Genomic DNA, 16,236 nt, shown 5'->3' on the forward strand with positions numbered 1-16,236 from the left:
CTGACTGAAAGGACCCAGATCCTCACACTACCCTACGGCAAGAATAGTGATGTTTGAGCGTGAGAATCATGTGTATGCACCGTGGCAGTTCGCTGGACGATACAATGCATTGAAGGTTAGCGAAGCTCTATATACAACAGCCTCAGCATCTTCGTGTTCTGCCCTCTGTTGCTCTATCCATTTACCTTGAGAAGCTTCGGCTCTACAACGCGGTTCAAGTACGCTTGATACCACACAGCGACTTGGAAACATTACGCTTACTACTATCAGAGCATCTCCAACAAGAATCTATCGTCTCTGAGCAACTCTCGTTCCAAAATGGGATTATCCTCCGGCGCAACGATCGGCCTAACTGTCGGTCTCCTTGTCCCCATCGGCTTCATAGTCTTCTACGTGTTCTGATATTGCCTGATGTCTCCGAACCACGCCTTCATGCTACGTTCACGCACTCCTTCTTGCTCTACAAGTCGACTTGAACAACTGCGCACACGGCAACGGGATCTAGAGGCACAGGTTGCCGCGGATGTTGGAATGGATGGTGCTCATGGGTTTGAAGGGTTGGGAAGCGAGAGGGACGAAGGATTGGAGAGAAATGCAAGGGCTATTTTAAGTACCAAAGAAGTTAGAGACAGGGAGTGGAGGGCTGCGAGGGAGAAGAACGGACGGCCCGTGGGGGTTGGGTCACCAGGGGTGGGTACTGTAGAGGCGAAGAAGGCGACGGTTTGACTGATGACTACGCAGAACAGAATGGAAAACCATACCGACATTATCATGAAAAGTTGCATCAAATATGAAAGTAAGAGATCTGACCTTCAGGGCTCTTCCCTCCCTGTGGTGTGCACGAGACAGGATAACAGTGTGACCGGAGGGAAACATCCGAAATCTTGGAGTGAGTGGCAAAATAATTGGAGGATCGTAAAGTCCATGATATGCATTGATGGTTAGCAGACAATTGATCTCAAACGCCATCCGTCTTGTCGTTCCCATCCGCAAGAGTTTTTCAGGCGCTCGTAGATATACATGCCGATGCCCGCAGAAGCAACTCCGTATCCACCATGATGAAGAACCAGGCGAACCAGTAGTTGTAGAGAAACCGCCAATCGACTCCAGCCATGACCTTCGTAGTCATCATCAGTGTGCACCCGCTTATTTCTTGTCCTTCTTCGCACCACCCTTGGTCTTGGCTGTGCCCCGGAACTCCTTCATCCTGTTCTTGCGCTGCTTGCCTGTTGTCCAGTCAGTATATGTTGTGTACCATAGCCCATATCCATCGCCATAGTTGCGGCAGTGTTTGTAGACGCAGGGGAGACGTACGCTGCTGCCTGCTGGCCTTCTCGACCTTGGTGGCCATGCCGTAGCGTACTAGCCTGTAGCGGGGCTCGAACTTCTTCATGGCCTCGGCGCTGTCGTAGATGAGAGCGAAGCCGGTGCTCTTGCCGCCACCGAAGTGTGTCTTGAAACCGAAGACGGAGACATCGTCCTTCTTGGCCTTGTACAGCTCACCGAGCTTGCCACGGAGCTCGTCCTTGGAAACGTTCGCGCGGTTGGGGTGGAGGACATCGCTGTATTAATCCCGTCAGACTCAATCCTCCGCAATTGCGTGCCCGGCAGTTCCTGCACTTACACGACCATCTGACGACGTCCGAGGAGGGGGTTGCGGATGAACTTGCGCGTGCGCAGAGTAACTTGAGAGTCGGCCATGTTGGGAAGATTCGACCTGCAACGCGGCAATTAGACGGAATTCACAAGAGCGACACGGCGAGTTGGGTCGGTAGTGAACGTACTGGACAGAGATCGATCTTGCTGTTGTCGATTACCTGTGGTTAGCTGGCGGCAAGATGGAGATGTCGAATTTGCGTTCAACGTGTCGGCGGTCGGCGGTGCGTCTGCTCGCTTAGACTGCCAAGCCGCCCCGCTGCAAAATTAGGTAAGCACGTACATGGAAATCCTCCCCCTCATCAAGTGGGAGCGCTGAACTCGAACATTGTCACATTCGCCAAAAGTCAAGCTGGCTCACTAGAGATATTGGAGCGCTTTGCAAATATTAGAGATACGGTCTCGATCTAAACAGCTTCCATCACCATGGACGACCCTCGCAATCTGCCGCAACTGCGCATACTGCAACGCCAGTATTTCCAGCTGGTAGAGCCTCAGAATCTCAAGTGGCCAGATGATGCTACGTTGAAAGCGCCGGAGGTGCAGTCGTGGTTGTTCAAGAATCTGTTTGATACAGCCAACGTCACTTCACCACCTCCGGAGCGCTACCAGCTCAGGACACTAAAACAACTCGTCGCAAAACTCGAGAGGTCGATCACTGACCCGGAGGAGGATGTATGGTCTCCTATCTCTTCATCGTTGCTTCATTTCTACTGTAGCTCAGCCACACATCAAGTCGCAATAGCCTTCTTTCAACGGCGAAGATACGTTCCAGCATGTGCTGACCTTTCATTTCGTTCTGTTTGTAGGAAATCTCAGATGATATTATGGAAGCGATGACTACTCTGCTTATTGCTGATCTGCCCTCCGAGGCCGACGCGGCTCAGCAAAAAGCATTTGTGACGTACTCTTACCCTGAGCGATTAAATGACGACAGCACATCGCACGAGCGGGCAGTAACGCTGCTTGAAGCGCGATCCGTCATCTCATCGTCTGGAACTACTGGTCTTAGGACGTGGGAAGCCGCGTTGCTTCTCGGATCGCATCTTGCATCCGAGACTGGCCGATCATCCGTTTACGGGAAGAGATTGTTTGAACTTGGCGCGGGAACTGGCATGTTGTCAATCCTTTGCGCAAAGCACCTGGGAGCTGCTGGTGTCGTTGCTACAGACGGCGACGAGGCCGTTGTCGATGCCATCAAAACCAATCTCTTTCTCAATGGACTCGATGTCGATGACAAGTCTCAGGTCCAGGTACGGACAGCGGCGTTAAAGTGGGGCTATCCGGTTGATGCGACGACATTTTCCGAAGACTATGGCATGGAAGTGCCAGATATTGTGATGGGAGCAGACGTCGTAAGCCATTGCTATTGCATCGTCGTGGAGAAGTGGGTTTAACAACGTCGCAGACATACGACAAGTCCGTCATACCGCGTCTGGTCTCGACCCTAGGAGAATTCTTTGACATCAACCCGGCACTCGAAGTCTTAATATCTGCGACGATTCGCAACGAGCAGACGTTCGAGACTTTTTTGAACGCGTGTAGTGGGTCTCTCCGCGTCTTGTTTTCCTGGCCATGTTACGACATCGGGTGAGTTGTTGCTGACTTTTGTGGGGTAGAGCGGAACCGTTTCAGATTCGAGCAGGTCAATTGCCCACCGGTACCTGAACATCAACAGGAAGGGCCGTTTTATCCAACTTCGACCCCGATCCAACTGTGGCGTGTCACGAAAGGACAATCCATGGACGACCCGTTTTCTGTTTGAGGTTTGTGATGTTGAGAGAGAAAACTCTTGACCGACATATGAAGGCTAGACTTCTACTGCGGGTACACACACACACCCTGACGATCGTGGACTGCTGCACATAGTAAGGTGTCTGGTTTCAGGCCTAAGAGATTTTCTGATGATTCACGATCGTCGACGAGACGGTGAGGGCACTTTAGAAGATCCGGTTGGCTCTTTCATTGCGCGGCCGCTAGGATAGAGTTACGCGAGTAGACAATGGACCCGCATTTTGCTTATGCACAGTCAAAAGTCACTCAGGCGGAGGGTGCTTCAGACATGCGAATTATGGACAAGGAACAAACACGATGTAGGGCGGCTCGTAAGCCGACTGGTGAGATTTGTGAGCTTGCAAAACGCTGTTCAAAGTCCGACAGCGGAGTGGTGAGTTGATTGCAGGAGGGGCCGCGCCGGATTACCGGATGAAGAAGTGTGTGAGACACACGCAATATGGCTTCATTGTGTTGAGAGAGCTCGCAACACAAAGAAGATGGGACAATGTCGCATCAGCGATACGCACCCGAATGGACAGTGGTGTGTAGTATGGTACCCGCTGCGAGTTGTACCGAAGTGCACAAGAACGTGGACCTTGTGGTATTTCCGTGTGCATGCTTCGGCCCGCCATTCGCTGCAACACGATGCCCACGACGTCTGTATGCACAACGCTGCGATGCCTAATGATGCAGTATGGCCAGGCTTCCCCGCTGTGGCTGCAACGGGAAAAATTAAATTGTAGCAAGGCACCGTGGTGGATGCGAGTGGGGGTTGGTGGTGAGGAGTCAGCGCGCAGCGGGTGCCGGTATGGCGTGCTGGATGATATCAATGGCTCTATCTTGATGGCTATCACGAATCATCCCCACACGCGCAACCATATCCCGACCGCATATTTAGATCCGTCGTCGTCAACCGCGTTCTAGAACTGCACATCGGAAATCGCAGGCACCGGTCTCGTAATTACTTATTGACCACAGTCCCTCGCTCGTCTTCTTATCGATCCCCGATACATTACTTATTCCCCTGCCGCTGAAAGCCGCCTGCCTCGTGGAAATACTCGGCTTTGCTCTCTCTCACGAACTGCTGCTTATCGCCCCCAGCCCAGCCCGCGCATCGTCATTCCCCGGGAATACACTGCACCGCCTATCAGAAAGTACTGGGACCTGTTTTCATCCTCCCTCCCGACGTCGCACGTCCCTCATCTTGTCCTGGTAAGTTACTTGTCTACATGTTCCCGGTGTCGCATTGTTGTTACTCTCCACCAAAGGGCGCCTGATCCATCCATCCGTCTCCGTCCTTGTACATCGTCGCGATCTAGACATCCATTATAGTGTTCCTGGCTAAAACGTTGGCGCAGAACCCAAGCGATAAGGATTCTAAACAAAGCCACGCACGAACCTTCCGTCATATCAGCAGCAAGTAACTCGGCGGCCTGTGTCACCGCTTCTTCGCTGCCCGACTTCCAGCCCTGTAACAAGATCGTGCACCGTGCGCGATTATCAGAGTGAGGCTTTTAAAGTTCATCCACATCCATAATGGCCACGCATCACGTTCGTCACCCGTCCCATCAATCCAAAAAGTCGCAACCTGCGCACGCACGGCCTTCCAGGCCTCTGTCAAAGCGGACTCATTCCCACGGAAGCAAATCCGCTTCCAAAGTCGTTCATTACAAGGAAGTCGAATCCGACGAAGACGAGGACTCAATGGCGGTTAGCTTTTTGAACTACTGGTATGTTGTCGTCATCGACTCCTCACTACTGTGTGCTAATGTTTTGTTGTAGCACTGTCTGCGAGAAGCAAATTATTGTTCCTAGTAACTCTGTGCTCTACTGCTCGGAAAGGTATGGCACACACCCACTCAGCTATGCACAGACCATCCACTAACATGCACATGTAGCTGCAAGAAGAAGGACACCGAGAAGAGCCTTACCTATTCATACGATCATTACTCACCGCCAACTACGCCGTTTGCCAACTTCACCTTCGACGACTTTGCCTTCCGCGACATTGTACCTCAGCGCTCCCCCACTCAGCCTGAGTCAAAACGCTCGTCATGTGCCTTCTCCGACATCTCATCAGACGACAACAGCGCCGACCGGTATCAGCGCTTTGATTCGGACGCGTCAAAATACCTTCGCAAATTCCAATCACCTGCATACTTCCCTGATACCGTTCGACCCCGCTACAACCGTAACTCCACTTCGCAAATCAGCTTTAGTGCCGCTCCTTCGCTCTCACATACCCCGGCCTCGTCGGTGAGCTACTCGCTTCCATACACACCCGCCACTACAAGGCCTCTCCCACCTAGGACAAAGCCGTCGCATAGTGGATCCTATGGAGCCAAGTCGATCGACCTGGTTACCCCATTAACGGCTCCGTCGAGTCCAAAGTCATACTCGCACAAGTCAGCGGCATCCATATCAAAAACGTCTACTAGTACAATCGAAGGCGAGATTGTCTATGCCAAGTCACCGGTCCCTGAGCCATCGTTCGCCAGTGGAAGTCTTGGTCGATTGCTTGCTTCAACACCTCGTTAAACAAGTGCTGTTTCGAGGTGCTTGATCACCATCACCACTCAAGTTTTCTTGCAAATCCTATCTAATATCATGTCACGGGCGCATGGCTATGCGGGCGTAGCTTCGGTACTCTTGGGACATGCATATTTCGTTTCCACAATAAAAGTCCTTTGGTCATCTTTGAGACGACCCTCCTTTTCGAACAGCGATATACCACCAAGTGTTTAGATCTCATAGAGATATGACGATTAACGTCAGTAGATAGAAATCATGAATGAATGCTCATGTCACACACTCAAAATCTGCAACTGTCTGCACGACGTAAATCGGCATTGACCTCTACCATGACTGTAGCCTCATCGAAGCCTTCTCAGTCATCTCGATTACCAGTTGTGTCCCTTCAACCAACTTCTTGACGACTCAAGTACAAGCAGTACCAATGTTCTCCGCAATATTATGGTATTGGTCGAGTGTGTAAAGCTAACTGCTTTCCTTTGTACACGACTATTCCAAGCCACATTTTCGAAGGGAACAATCATTGTAATGTGAGTGTTTCAGTATATGCGGCAACAACAACAATTTCTGGATAACTAGCAGCAGTCGGAAGCCCCAATAATCTAATCCTTCTGTCGCAGTTGTACATCTGGAAAAATCAAGAAATAGCTCTAGTGATGAGAAATTTGAGACATTAACTATACTTCTCGGTATGGACCACAATGCTAACACAATTGAGCTGATGCTCATCCTGCCCTGCCACAGCACCACTACGACATTTACGATAGAAGAGGAAAAGAAAGCTATGAAGGTTGTGGGTCGCTGTTTATGGCCTCCGTGGATCTCACAAGATCGGGAACCACACAGATATAGCATCACATAGGTAGGAATTCTCATGATAGTAGGCAGGTCTGCCTTGGACATCGACCATTACTTGATTAAGGAGTGTATATAAACGCCGCCGCATGCAAATAAGGAACGCTATGCTATGCAATACCCATCATGAAACCCATAAATAAACATTATTCGATGCTTGTCATCGTCCTTTTGATGGAAGCTCAGTGCTTACAATCCGCAGTTGCTGGTAGCAACCTGGGCGTATTGCGCATCAATACGTCCAAGAGCCGCAGCTTGGCCGTTGGTAAGCTCATCCATGGCTGCCTTAGCAAGGTTGAAACCTTGGGCAGCATGGTCGACAGCGAGAACGTAGACGGTCTTTCCGTTGTAGGTGACGCCGTAGCATGTTCCGCACTGGTATAGATTGTTAGACGGTGAAGATAAAGTGGAGTAGATACTGCACATACCTGAGGGCTGTTCCATCCAGCAACACCCATGTATCCACCGATGCGAGGGAAACCAGCAACGTTGGCTTGAGTTTGCCAGTTGTACTTGGTAATGAGACCGTTGGCACCATCTGAGCAGGCGAGCGCGGTCAAGGAGCGGCTGCCATCATCGTAGCCGGTGTCGTAGCTGACAGTGATGGCTGAAGCAAGGCTGGCGAAGCCAAGGATGGCAGCTGAGATGGCGCTGGAGAACTGCATAATGTTGATGGTAGACGGGTAGAGGCTTGGAGAATGGAGATGTGTGGCGAAACGGTGGTTGCTGTAGGAGATTGGAGAGTAGAAGCTGGAAAGTTGGTAGCTGATGATGCCCTATTACAGCTGCGAGCGTATCATCCTTTATACCGCTCACCATCACGAAGCCTCCACTCTACAATCCGAGGCTACCACCTCGTCTTTCGTCACAATGGCAGTTGGACAGGGTAACGAAGTGCGAGTGCGAGCAACATCCCGGAATCACTTACCATTTCCACAACACTAGCTTCAACGGTCAAAGCAGATGACCATGAAATAGCGGTTTTCACAGTAGATTAGCACAGATGAGCTCATAGCGTCAAAAGACACGAGAGTCGATGCGGAGAGTTGCGATATTTTTGGAAGACTAGCAGCGGGAGAGGCTTGCACTAGCTGTAAAGGGTCCAGCAGGCGAGGAAAAAGGTCCGGGCATTGACGGATGGTTACATTCGATGTGCCATAACAGGTAGCCATGGGCAGCGATCAATAAAACAATACTGCACCCCGCCGGAACTTGCGCACGATAAAGACATCTCACGAGAGTTAGGCCTGGTGTTGTAACCAAAAGAAGAGGGAGCACTGGGTATGGCCTCGGAAGGGGCGGTAACAACGCCACGGCGACGAACACGAGATCTGACTATAACCCGCTACAGCGCTGTACGATGGAGCTATAGCTGTTGCCCAGGGAAGTGCGCAGTCGAATTAGCTGGCCGTTGTGGTAGCGCTCACACCAGCAACGATAACCTCGGTCAGCACATGGGCTGCCTGCTCACCATTGAAGCAACACTCGAATGTCACCACGTGACATCTAATTGTAGCTTTTCCTTCGCACAGCCCGATTATAATGTAGGTTCTGTCCATGGACCGCGACCTCGTAAGAGTGGAGATTCAACATAGCCACTGGGTAAAGCGTCGGAGTGCTGGGACACCGTCTCCGCCAGCGCTTTGACGTCTTCCGAAGGCATGAAGTAATTAGACCCAAGTAAAGTTGTCGCCACGCTTTGCGCAAGCGGGAAGATGCCGGATGGTGAGCTGATGCAATATCATGAGATCTATTCGACCGGAAGACGTGGAGTAGCACCATTCCGAGGCCCCGAGGTCAGCACCGGAAGCTGTAGGCGCTGTCGCACGTTTCGCGAAGCGTATGAGTTCGCACGGAGGTCCTCCTCTCAGCGGATACAACGGCCTGTCAACTGTCTGCGCCCCAGACGTCGCGACGATACGCGTCCGCTGTCACGGCAGTCGATATGGAGGCAACGGGTGAGGGAGCGAGGCTAGAATAGTGTTCGGGTTCCGTGCACGCTCTTTAAAACACGCCGTGTTCCATCAACGCTCAACACGGAGTTTCATCCCTTCGCCAGAAACACGTTTGCCGTAGAAATCAGGGTCTAGTCTTGGCTCTCATACAGCCACAGCAACGGCCTAAGGCAAGAAACGGTCGTACGCGAGCGGCAAGTGGCTGAATAGAGGCGCCCACGGCAAACATGGCCAGTAACAACGCACTGCATTGACCGCCCTGTTTCCCCAGATCTCGCTTGGAAAGTTCAGGCGTCAAGAAAGCATGCCTTCGCGACGCCTGAAGTCTCGAAGCTGTTATGCCATGGGATGGGTATACCGACTCATCCGCTCGACGGGCGGCAACTGTTTCTCTCTTTGTACTATAAAATGCTCGCAAATGTGCTCACCTTTGTTCGGCAGGCAGGTCCACGTTCTTCACTTCTCACTACCAATTACACACCAAGACATCCCTTTGTTTCTTCCCGCATTATCTTAATTACCAAAACGAGCTAGTCTCTTTTCCGAACAAACCGATCATAATGCATTTCTCCACCATCTTCGCTGCTTCGGCCATGGCCAGCGCTGCCTTTGCAGCGGACCACAAGGTCCTTGTCGGTACCAAGGCCGGTGATCTTGTCTTTAAGCCAGACAGCCTCAAGGCCGCTGAGGGCGACACTGTCACCTTCTCGTTCTGGCCCAAGAACCACTCCGTCGCCCAAGCTACCTTTGCCAACCCTTGCCAGCCCATGCAGAATGGCTTCTGGAGTGGCTTCGTCCCAACGACCGACATGGAGGCTGTTGCGCCTACAACCTTTACATACGAGGTCAAGAACGCCTCGGCACCTATCTGGTTCTACTGCACACAGGGCAAGCACTGCCAAAATGGCATGGTCGGTGTTATCAACCCACCGTAAGTCCTCACGAGTTCTAAGAACGCCTGCTTTGACTGACATTGTTTAGGGCTTCCGGTCCCAACACTATCGAGGCTTTCAAGAACGCCTCTGAGAAGGCCACCGAGAATGTGTCTCCTACATCGACCGCCGGCTCTGGCGGCAACCTGTCCGAGAACGGCACCTCCACATCTGGGTCATCATCATCTTCTTCTCCAGCAGCGACAGGCGCTGCATCTCATCTCGCCGGCAGCGCCATGTTCGCTGGTATGACCGGTCTCTTCACCTTCTTTATGCTTTAAACGATCGACACTGGAGTGCGAAGCAGATGTTATACCCGTGCAAAGATAGAACCAGAGATGACAAGAAAAACGAGGCGCAGTAGCATGATGGACAATGTTGAATTGGAAAGGCAGAGCAGAGGTATTCTTGGTGTTAATTGTATATGAGTATTGAATGAACTAGTCAAAACTCCGACTTCAACTACGTCTTTGCCAATGTCTAGTGACCGGAACCTGGTGGCCAACATACTGAGTTGCCTAGGTCCTTGTCCGTAGCAGCATACAAGTGGGCTATGTTCAGGAACTAAAATATCTTTTGGAAGTCAGCGAAAGCTCGTGAAAAGGCATCGTAACTGTAATGTAGAGATGGAAAGCAAATCAGACATCCAAGGAAGGTATTCGCGCTCATTGACCATCTAAAGTAGGTTCGATTGATGGCTAGCGTGGAAACTGCGAATGTGGAACGTTTTTCATCATAGTGCGGGGGAGGGTAAGGGTGTGAAGATGTGTGGTAGTACTTACAGGAACGAGTGGGTAACACGAGGATACTGTAGTCAGTAAAGAGGCGACGGATCGGCCAGCACTTTATATGCTGGCAACTGGAGAAGAGGAAGAATGCGAACTGGAGAAGAGGTGCAGGAAGCTAAAAACTTTAAAGTGGGCCCGTTCGGCAGTACCTTTCGCCGAGACTGCGAACAGCTCCCCTGATGGTCAAGTACCAAGGTATGTGCTCGTAATAATTGGCGAAGTTTCCAGAAGATTCATTCGAGTGATATCACATGGGACTGCGCTTATGATCATGTTCGACCTGAGTTCATACCATGTTCGTTCTTTAGGCTAGCGGGTTGTCCTGTCCGCGAGGCTTACAATTCGATGACGACTTTGCGGAAGCTGACACCCTCCTTCTGCTTCTTGTAGCCCTCCGCTACCGCATCCAGTCCCTTTCCAACCACCAGTGGTTCTGGAACAGCCTTCAGCGTGCCCTTCTCTAGCGCTTCTGGTACCCACTGCGCCCAGACAACATCGCCAATGTACTTGTCAGCTAGCGCTACAGTTGGAGCGAAGACACTGGCGCCCTCGATGCCCTTGGGGAGACCCTCCGCAGCGGGCAAGACGGAGCCGTAGCGTCCACCGAGCTTCTCGTACACTGGTGTCCAGGCAGCCGCGGCATCTGGCGTACCGATGGCGTCGCAAATACCCGCGAATTCTGTGCCTTCGAGAGCGACCATGATGTCGTGGGCAACCTTGGGGTCCTTGTAGTCAAAGGCCGCTGTTGCGCCAAGGCCCTTGAGTTTCTCCAGGTTGTGCTTGCTTGCCACACTGACAACCTTCACGCCAGATGCAGCCGCCAACTGAATCGCCGTCGCACCCACGCTGCTCGAGCCGCCCCATACCAATACTGATTTGCCTGTAGACGAGGGATTGGAGGATGGCAGCGGTAGCCCGAGCGTCTCCTTCTTATAGAGACAGGCGGCTGCAGTTGAAATGGCAAGAGGCAGGACTGAGCCTGACGCGAAGCTCATGTCGGATGGAATCTTGGATACGACGAGTGCGTTGCAGGCGGTGTAGAGCTGGAATCCGCCGTGCGCAGGGTCGTTGGTAACGAGGGAAAATGCATGTCTGCACCATGCTGTCAGTATACTCTCTCGCTGGAGCTCATGAAACTGAAGACAAACCCTAGTACGCGGTCGCCTTTCTTGACATGTGTAACACCCTCACCGACTTCGTGAACCTCGCCAGCGACGTCAGTACCACAGATGTTGGGGTACTTTTGCAGGAAGATTCCATAGTCCTGGATTTTCCCTGCTCAAATCAGCACAATTGAATGAACCGCACATGTGCAGATACTCACAATCCACGGGGTTGACAGCAACTGCGTGGTTCTTGATCACAACCTCGCCCTTGCCCGCCTTTGGCATGGGAGCTTCCTTGACCTGAAGCTGGCCCTTCGCTTCTGGGATCCACGCTGCTTGATTTGACATGATGATGGTGATTATTGATGTGGTTTCTTTTGGTGTGTAATGTACAAACAAGATGAGTTATAATTGGCGTCTTGTAGCCCAATTGACGAGAAGAGAGTTTACAATATAGTTGTCCGCCGGCGCAACATGTTCGCCGATACTGCCCACCCACAGTCGATTACTGAGCCTCGGTAGATCTCCAGCCAACGTACAGAGATCGGCCCCCACATTATGCTTTTTCGATGGCAGCTACAGAATCTGTTTGGTGTGTTTATGGGGAACTGGTTGTACGGTGACGTTATCTGAGCAATGATGATGTCTAGCGCATGCTATGTCATCGTCAATGGAGTTAAGCGGAATTTGGCTGGCTTGCATGTATGGTTCGGGCCGGTCAACAACTAATAGAGACCAGAATGAGAGAGAGAGAGAAGATATTGAAATGAATACTCAATAGACAATTCTGAAGGACTGTAGTTGCCAAGGAAACAGACAGCGCCCAGAGGTTTGGGCGATGAAGATATCCAAAAGAACAGTTTGATGGACAAGATCCCACGTGTCTGTTTTTATCCACACGTTGTTTTAGGGCCTTTGTCTTGCGTTAAACATGATGGAGGCTGCAACTCGATTGCAATCGGATCGATTTTCCAAAACGTCAGAATGAAGTTGAGCAGGACGCTAACCCTGGATCTGGGATTACCACGAGCCAACGTCTGTCTATTGGGAATTTGGACTAACATTACGATATGCGCCTTCCTGCTTAGAAAGAGGCCTACGACTTGTATGTATCTTGTTCTGTTTTGTTCGAGGATGACTGCGAACTCCTTGCTCTTCCGATAGGTTAAACGTCAGTATGAGTATTGGACGTTCATGGTTTCTTTGTTTCCGAGGTTGTTTAGATTGCGGTCCGCCGCGGGCTCGACGAACAGCTACAACAGCTCCGCAGCACACGCACAGTCTCATACCAATGGAACTGCATCCCGGTACCTGCCTAGCAGGATAGTGAAGAGCCTGGTGAGTAGTGGAAGGTCAAGAGTGAGTTTTGGTACCTATGGGAGAACGGAAAACTGCCGAGTCAGTTGCGCCACCCCTCAAGCCACCATCTGATTCGGGCTCAGATGCACCGAACGGACGCGCAATAGCAACACCAACAAATGTGGAGTCGCATTTCAACGGCGCAGCGATAGCAGATTGCAATGCCGCGTCCTGATTTGCTTTTCTCCTCTTCCACCTCAACGACCATCGCTCTACGCCGACCTGCCTGAGCGCCGCTCCTCGTCGAAACACGCGCGTAATCCGATGCTTACTTGGCCTCGCTGATCCGCATCTCACAATCGGTCCTGCAACCAATCCTCAACGTTCTCACCATCCCGCCGATTCTCTCCCACCTTCCTCGCAATCATGAAGCTACCCCCGATCGCTGTAGCTTGTCTCTCCGCCCTCGCCATAGACTCGTGCAGCAACATTATTGCGCAACGCCTAAAAGCATGGAACGAATCAAAGCCCTTCGTCTTCGACCGTGTTCTCTTCACCCAGTTCGCCATCATGGTTGTACTCACCGCACCCATCAACTACCATTGGCAGAATTGGCTCGAGCGCGCATTTCCGGGCTGGAAGACGGTTAGGCAGACGAGGGCTGTAGGGGAAGGTGAAGAGGAGAAGGGCATAATGCTGAGAGAGGATGGGGATGGAAAAAGCATAGTGGAAGAAGAGGTCAGAGTAAGGAATTGGTGGAATATCTTTAGGAAATGGTTCACAGACGTGCGTGGCTCACTCTTCACTTTCCGTCGTGGGCAAGGGCTGACAATAAGCAGTGTATTACCATGGGCGCCCTGCTGAATCAGTCCATGTTCTTGATCTTGATCGGTCTCATGAAGGGCAAGACTGTGGCATTGATTGTACAAGACTTCAGAAACGTAAGTACGCCCCTCCAATGAAGCGTCTCCATGTACATGGCTAATACATGAGATAGGAGCTTTTTGGTCTCATCTTCGATTCATACAAAGTCTGGCCGATTGCCAACTTCTTCAGCACGACCTTTGTCCCCGTCGAGCGCCGCATTGTCTTCCTCAGTTTCTGTGGTCTGTTATGGAACATTTACCTCTCGCTGGTGGCAGCTAGATTATAGATATACGGACATGCAATGCATTTGTTCACGCTCGAGATACTGCCATCTCAGCATGAACATTACATTACACTGGCATCCCTACTAGCCAGTGGCTCTACTTGTCCCTTGGCCCCTTCGTCCAAGCTACAACAACCGCCGTCCAATATTTTCTTTGGTCCTCTCTTATGTGCCCACAATGCGGACTCTTCTCAAACTGAACCTTGGTCACATCCCACCCCTTTGCCTTGGCGATATCAGCATGTTCATCTGCCTCCTCGAAACCCACCATCTGATCCGCCTTGCTATATAGATACACACGTGGCACTTTCGTATCAAATACCGACTCGTCATTCAGCTGCCGACATAAAACCACCATCATATGCTCCCTTCCCATCAACTTATCGGCAATGAATGTACAAACAAGCAAGAGATGTACCAGTGCCCCACCAAACCAAACCCAAAACATACTTTTGGGAAGAGACGCAGATATCGCTGCGTGGCTCTTCATCCATGGACCTTTTGTCGGACTAGAATCGAGAATCTGTGCTCGCATCGGCAGTACTGTGCCATACTTCTTCTTCCAAGCCTTCGCAAACTCATTGACTTGATTTCCGCCGCCGTTTGAAAAGCTGTGGACGAGGACTTCGCCTCCTGCAGTGGTGTGTTCGGCTACAAGCTCTATTGCTGGCTGGAGTAAAGAGCTATAGGAAGAGGCGCTGCGGAACATGTCTTGAGTGAAGCATCGTACTAGTAAGATGCGGGATGTGGGGAAAAACTCTTTGTAGGTGAGTGTATATTTGGCAATGTGCTTTGCAGCCGCGGCGTTCCAGGCGAAGAGGAGGATGAGTGGTGTTTGATCTCCGGGCTGAGACAAGTATGGCGGCGAGGTCCAGAGGTATGTGTTGTGGCCTATCTTTTGGAAATCGGATAGTGGTTTTGCGATATCTGCTGCTGGTGGGGAGGTTGCTGGCTGCATTTCTGTATGTTGACTTTAAGTACAGCTTGCTGTCAACGATGCGGTAGTGAGATCAGCAGGCCAACACCTCTTCCGCATCAGAGTTCATATAGTACAGGCAAGGCAAAGGACGGTGTAAGGCGTTCTATATGATAGGCATGTTTGATCATACAAGTCGAGTCTACGACCTTGGCGTGAAGGAGCAACCGAGCCGAGGTAACACGTCATTGGCCATCTACTTCCTCTTCTCGCAACGCATACCATATCCGCTCCACGTCGTGCTACCCTAACGCTGGATCGTCCATTCTGATATATGGATGCCTAGACCCCAGTGCCGTTGCGTCCGAACAGCCATGCAGCTCCAGAGCTCATCATCGCACCTGCCTGTGCTGCTCCGGCGGCAATACTCGCGCCATATCCGCCCATCGCTGCACTTTGAGCTGTCGCGTAGATGCCACCTGCGGGTACATAGCCGAAGAAGCTCATGATGGAAGTTGCTGCTGAGCCTGCGATATCATCAGTATCGAATACAGTGTGAGCCTCTGGGTACCTAGTAGGCAGCGACTTACCCGCGACGGGCCCTCCCGCACTTAATCCAAGTGCGTTGAAGAAAGGTACAGTAGCGGCTGCAGGCGTGAGAAGTACGACGCCGTTGACGACGTGGAACATTGTTTGATAGGGATGTGCTGCGATCCAATCGAGAAGCGGTTGTGTAGCTGCCATCGTTGCGTTCATGTTTGATACTAGTAGTCGCAAGTGGCTGGGATCAAATGATGTGTGTGTGCGTGAGCCTTCACTAATGATTGCAACGCTGTCCGACTAGTTGCGAGATAATGAGAGATATTCAAGGCTGACTAGAGAAGATTTCAGCCTGGTGAGTGGTGAGGGGATCATGCGGCTGAGCTGGCGGAGCTGCTGCTTCTGGTTGGCTGGGAACGTTATATACAAAGACCTCATTCTTGTACAAGAAGCTTTGACTGTCATTTGTAGATTTGAACATATTACAGCTGTGTGACCAAACCGATCATCGCAAAAATTTACGAATCGGTCACACTCGTCGCTAATCTGTTCTATTCTGTACCGCGAGACTTAAATTCATGACCGCATGTTCACGCTTATCATTTATGTCTTCGCCCCGGCCTCCTCCAGGTCAACGAAATCTCCCCTAAAATTCTCTCTGGCCTTGGTTGCTTCAAGGATTCAGAAGGACGATTCAATCACTTTTTTTTTTATTATCTCTGCATCCTCAT

At 51.2% G+C, this 16,236-nt stretch overlaps 11 protein-coding genes across 11 annotated transcripts; 5 read left to right on the forward strand and 6 right to left on the reverse strand.

Annotated features, from left to right (window-relative positions):
• Window positions 1-1,202: 1,202 nt before the first annotated feature.
• Window positions 1,203-1,701, reverse strand: CC77DRAFT_1004120 (hypothetical protein; the record flags this gene model as incomplete). Its single annotated transcript, XM_018523245.1, has 3 exons — window positions 1,203-1,226; window positions 1,256-1,562; window positions 1,625-1,701. The coding sequence occupies 3 exons, from the start codon at window positions 1,699-1,701 to the stop codon at window positions 1,203-1,205; spliced, it is 408 nt and encodes a 135-aa protein (XP_018391524.1).
• A 289-nt stretch (window positions 1,702-1,990) lies between these two features.
• On the forward strand, window positions 1,991-3,665 carry CC77DRAFT_1090043 (hypothetical protein). The gene is made up of 4 exons (XM_018529502.1): window positions 1,991-2,331; window positions 2,466-3,011; window positions 3,065-3,200; window positions 3,276-3,665. The coding sequence occupies exons 1-4, from the start codon at window positions 2,083-2,085 to the stop codon at window positions 3,419-3,421; spliced, it is 1,077 nt and encodes a 358-aa protein (XP_018391525.1). The 5' UTR covers window positions 1,991-2,082; the 3' UTR covers window positions 3,422-3,665.
• Window positions 3,666-4,471: 806 nt separating this feature from the next.
• Window positions 4,472-6,105, forward strand: CC77DRAFT_1015432 (hypothetical protein). Its single transcript, XM_018524025.1, has 4 exons — window positions 4,472-4,644; window positions 4,791-5,162; window positions 5,215-5,274; window positions 5,331-6,105. The coding sequence occupies exons 2-4, from the start codon at window positions 4,969-4,971 to the stop codon at window positions 5,968-5,970; spliced, it is 894 nt and encodes a 297-aa protein (XP_018391526.1). The 5' UTR covers window positions 4,472-4,644; window positions 4,791-4,968; the 3' UTR covers window positions 5,971-6,105.
• A 903-nt stretch (window positions 6,106-7,008) lies between these two features.
• Window positions 7,009-7,484, reverse strand: CC77DRAFT_923673 (Asp f 13-like protein; the record flags this gene model as incomplete). The annotated part of the gene is made up of 2 exons (XM_018533751.1): window positions 7,009-7,194; window positions 7,248-7,484. The coding sequence occupies 2 exons, from the start codon at window positions 7,482-7,484 to the stop codon at window positions 7,009-7,011; spliced, it is 423 nt and encodes a 140-aa protein (XP_018391527.1).
• A 386-nt stretch (window positions 7,485-7,870) lies between these two features.
• Window positions 7,871-8,907, forward strand: CC77DRAFT_24955 (hypothetical protein). Its single transcript, XM_018530859.1, has 2 exons — window positions 7,871-8,363; window positions 8,568-8,907. The coding sequence occupies exons 1-2, from the start codon at window positions 8,103-8,105 to the stop codon at window positions 8,793-8,795; spliced, it is 489 nt and encodes a 162-aa protein (XP_018391528.1). The 5' UTR covers window positions 7,871-8,102; the 3' UTR covers window positions 8,796-8,907.
• A 427-nt stretch (window positions 8,908-9,334) lies between these two features.
• CC77DRAFT_978687 (Cupredoxin) lies at window positions 9,335-9,987 on the forward strand (the record flags this gene model as incomplete). The annotated part of the gene is made up of 2 exons (XM_018536010.1): window positions 9,335-9,705; window positions 9,756-9,987. The coding sequence occupies 2 exons, from the start codon at window positions 9,335-9,337 to the stop codon at window positions 9,985-9,987; spliced, it is 603 nt and encodes a 200-aa protein (XP_018391529.1).
• An 831-nt stretch (window positions 9,988-10,818) lies between these two features.
• Window positions 10,819-12,206, reverse strand: CC77DRAFT_24937 (GroES-like protein). The gene is made up of 3 exons (XM_018530858.1): window positions 11,819-12,206; window positions 11,643-11,769; window positions 10,819-11,586 (listed from the first exon to the last, which is right to left on the reverse strand). The coding sequence occupies exons 1-3, from the start codon at window positions 11,946-11,948 to the stop codon at window positions 10,830-10,832; spliced, it is 1,014 nt and encodes a 337-aa protein (XP_018391530.1). The 5' UTR covers window positions 11,949-12,206; the 3' UTR covers window positions 10,819-10,829.
• A 378-nt stretch (window positions 12,207-12,584) lies between these two features.
• CC77DRAFT_952508 (hypothetical protein) lies at window positions 12,585-12,971 on the reverse strand. The gene has a single exon (XM_018535411.1). It carries the CDS (start codon window positions 12,885-12,887, stop codon window positions 12,642-12,644), a length of 246 nt encoding a protein of 81 aa, XP_018391531.1. The 5' UTR covers window positions 12,888-12,971; the 3' UTR covers window positions 12,585-12,641.
• A 115-nt stretch (window positions 12,972-13,086) lies between these two features.
• CC77DRAFT_24435 (hypothetical protein) lies at window positions 13,087-14,099 on the forward strand. The gene is made up of 3 exons (XM_018530838.1): window positions 13,087-13,685; window positions 13,739-13,840; window positions 13,897-14,099. The coding sequence occupies exons 1-3, from the start codon at window positions 13,326-13,328 to the stop codon at window positions 14,050-14,052; spliced, it is 618 nt and encodes a 205-aa protein (XP_018391532.1). The 5' UTR covers window positions 13,087-13,325; the 3' UTR covers window positions 14,053-14,099.
• Window positions 14,100-14,146: 47 nt separating this feature from the next.
• Window positions 14,147-15,007, reverse strand: CC77DRAFT_925122 (hypothetical protein; the record flags this gene model as incomplete). Its single annotated transcript, XM_018533843.1, has 1 exon — window positions 14,147-15,007. One exon carries the CDS (start codon window positions 15,005-15,007, stop codon window positions 14,147-14,149), a length of 861 nt encoding a protein of 286 aa, XP_018391533.1.
• Window positions 15,008-15,307: 300 nt separating this feature from the next.
• Window positions 15,308-15,709, reverse strand: CC77DRAFT_924249 (hypothetical protein; the record flags this gene model as incomplete). Its single annotated transcript, XM_018533795.1, has 2 exons — window positions 15,308-15,492; window positions 15,556-15,709. 2 exons carry the CDS (start codon window positions 15,707-15,709, stop codon window positions 15,308-15,310), a joined length of 339 nt encoding a protein of 112 aa, XP_018391534.1.
• Between the last annotated feature and the right edge of the window lie 527 nt (window positions 15,710-16,236).

This window comes from Alternaria alternata (assembly GCF_001642055.1).
Source record: "Alternaria alternata strain SRC1lrK2f unplaced genomic scaffold CC77scaffold_1, whole genome shotgun sequence".
Taxonomy (NCBI): Eukaryota; Fungi; Ascomycota; class Dothideomycetes; order Pleosporales; family Pleosporaceae; genus Alternaria; species Alternaria alternata.

Bases quoted from the DNA above. Each gene is read 5' to 3' on its own strand.
- CC77DRAFT_24435 (XM_018530838.1), top strand. From the start codon at position 13,326: ATGAAGCTACCCCCGATCGCTGTAGCTTGTCTCTCCGCCCTCGCCATA. The intron at 13,686-13,738 runs GTGCGTGGCTCA...GACAATAAGCAG, and splicing joins TTAGGAAATGGTTCACAGAC to TGTATTACCATGGGCGCCCT. The intron at 13,841-13,896 runs GTAAGTACGCCC...TACATGAGATAG, and splicing joins TTGTACAAGACTTCAGAAAC to GAGCTTTTTGGTCTCATCTT.
- CC77DRAFT_952508 (XM_018535411.1), bottom strand. From the start codon at position 12,887: ATGAGACTGTGCGTGTGCTGCGGAGCTGTTGTAGCTGTTCGTCGAGCC.
- CC77DRAFT_24937 (XM_018530858.1), bottom strand. From the start codon at position 11,948: ATGTCAAATCAAGCAGCGTGGATCCCAGAAGCGAAGGGCCAGCTTCAG. The intron at 11,770-11,818 runs GTGAGTATCTGC...TGATTTGAGCAG, and splicing joins TGCTGTCAACCCCGTGGATT to GGAAAATCCAGGACTATGGA. The intron at 11,587-11,642 runs GTTTGTCTTCAG...AGCATGGTGCAG, and splicing joins AAAGGCGACCGCGTACTAGG to ACATGCATTTTCCCTCGTTA.
- CC77DRAFT_1090043 (XM_018529502.1), top strand. From the start codon at position 2,083: ATGGACGACCCTCGCAATCTGCCGCAACTGCGCATACTGCAACGCCAG. The intron at 2,332-2,465 runs GTATGGTCTCCT...TTCTGTTTGTAG, and splicing joins TCACTGACCCGGAGGAGGAT to GAAATCTCAGATGATATTAT. The intron at 3,012-3,064 runs GTAAGCCATTGC...ACAACGTCGCAG, and splicing joins TTGTGATGGGAGCAGACGTC to ACATACGACAAGTCCGTCAT.
- CC77DRAFT_1015432 (XM_018524025.1), top strand. From the start codon at position 4,969: ATGGCCACGCATCACGTTCGTCACCCGTCCCATCAATCCAAAAAGTCG. The intron at 5,163-5,214 runs GTATGTTGTCGT...GTTTTGTTGTAG, and splicing joins GTTAGCTTTTTGAACTACTG to CACTGTCTGCGAGAAGCAAA. The intron at 5,275-5,330 runs GTATGGCACACA...ATGCACATGTAG, and splicing joins GTGCTCTACTGCTCGGAAAG to CTGCAAGAAGAAGGACACCG.
- CC77DRAFT_24955 (XM_018530859.1), top strand. From the start codon at position 8,103: ATGGCCTCGGAAGGGGCGGTAACAACGCCACGGCGACGAACACGAGAT. The intron at 8,364-8,567 runs GTAGGTTCTGTC...CAATATCATGAG, and splicing joins TCGCACAGCCCGATTATAAT to ATCTATTCGACCGGAAGACG.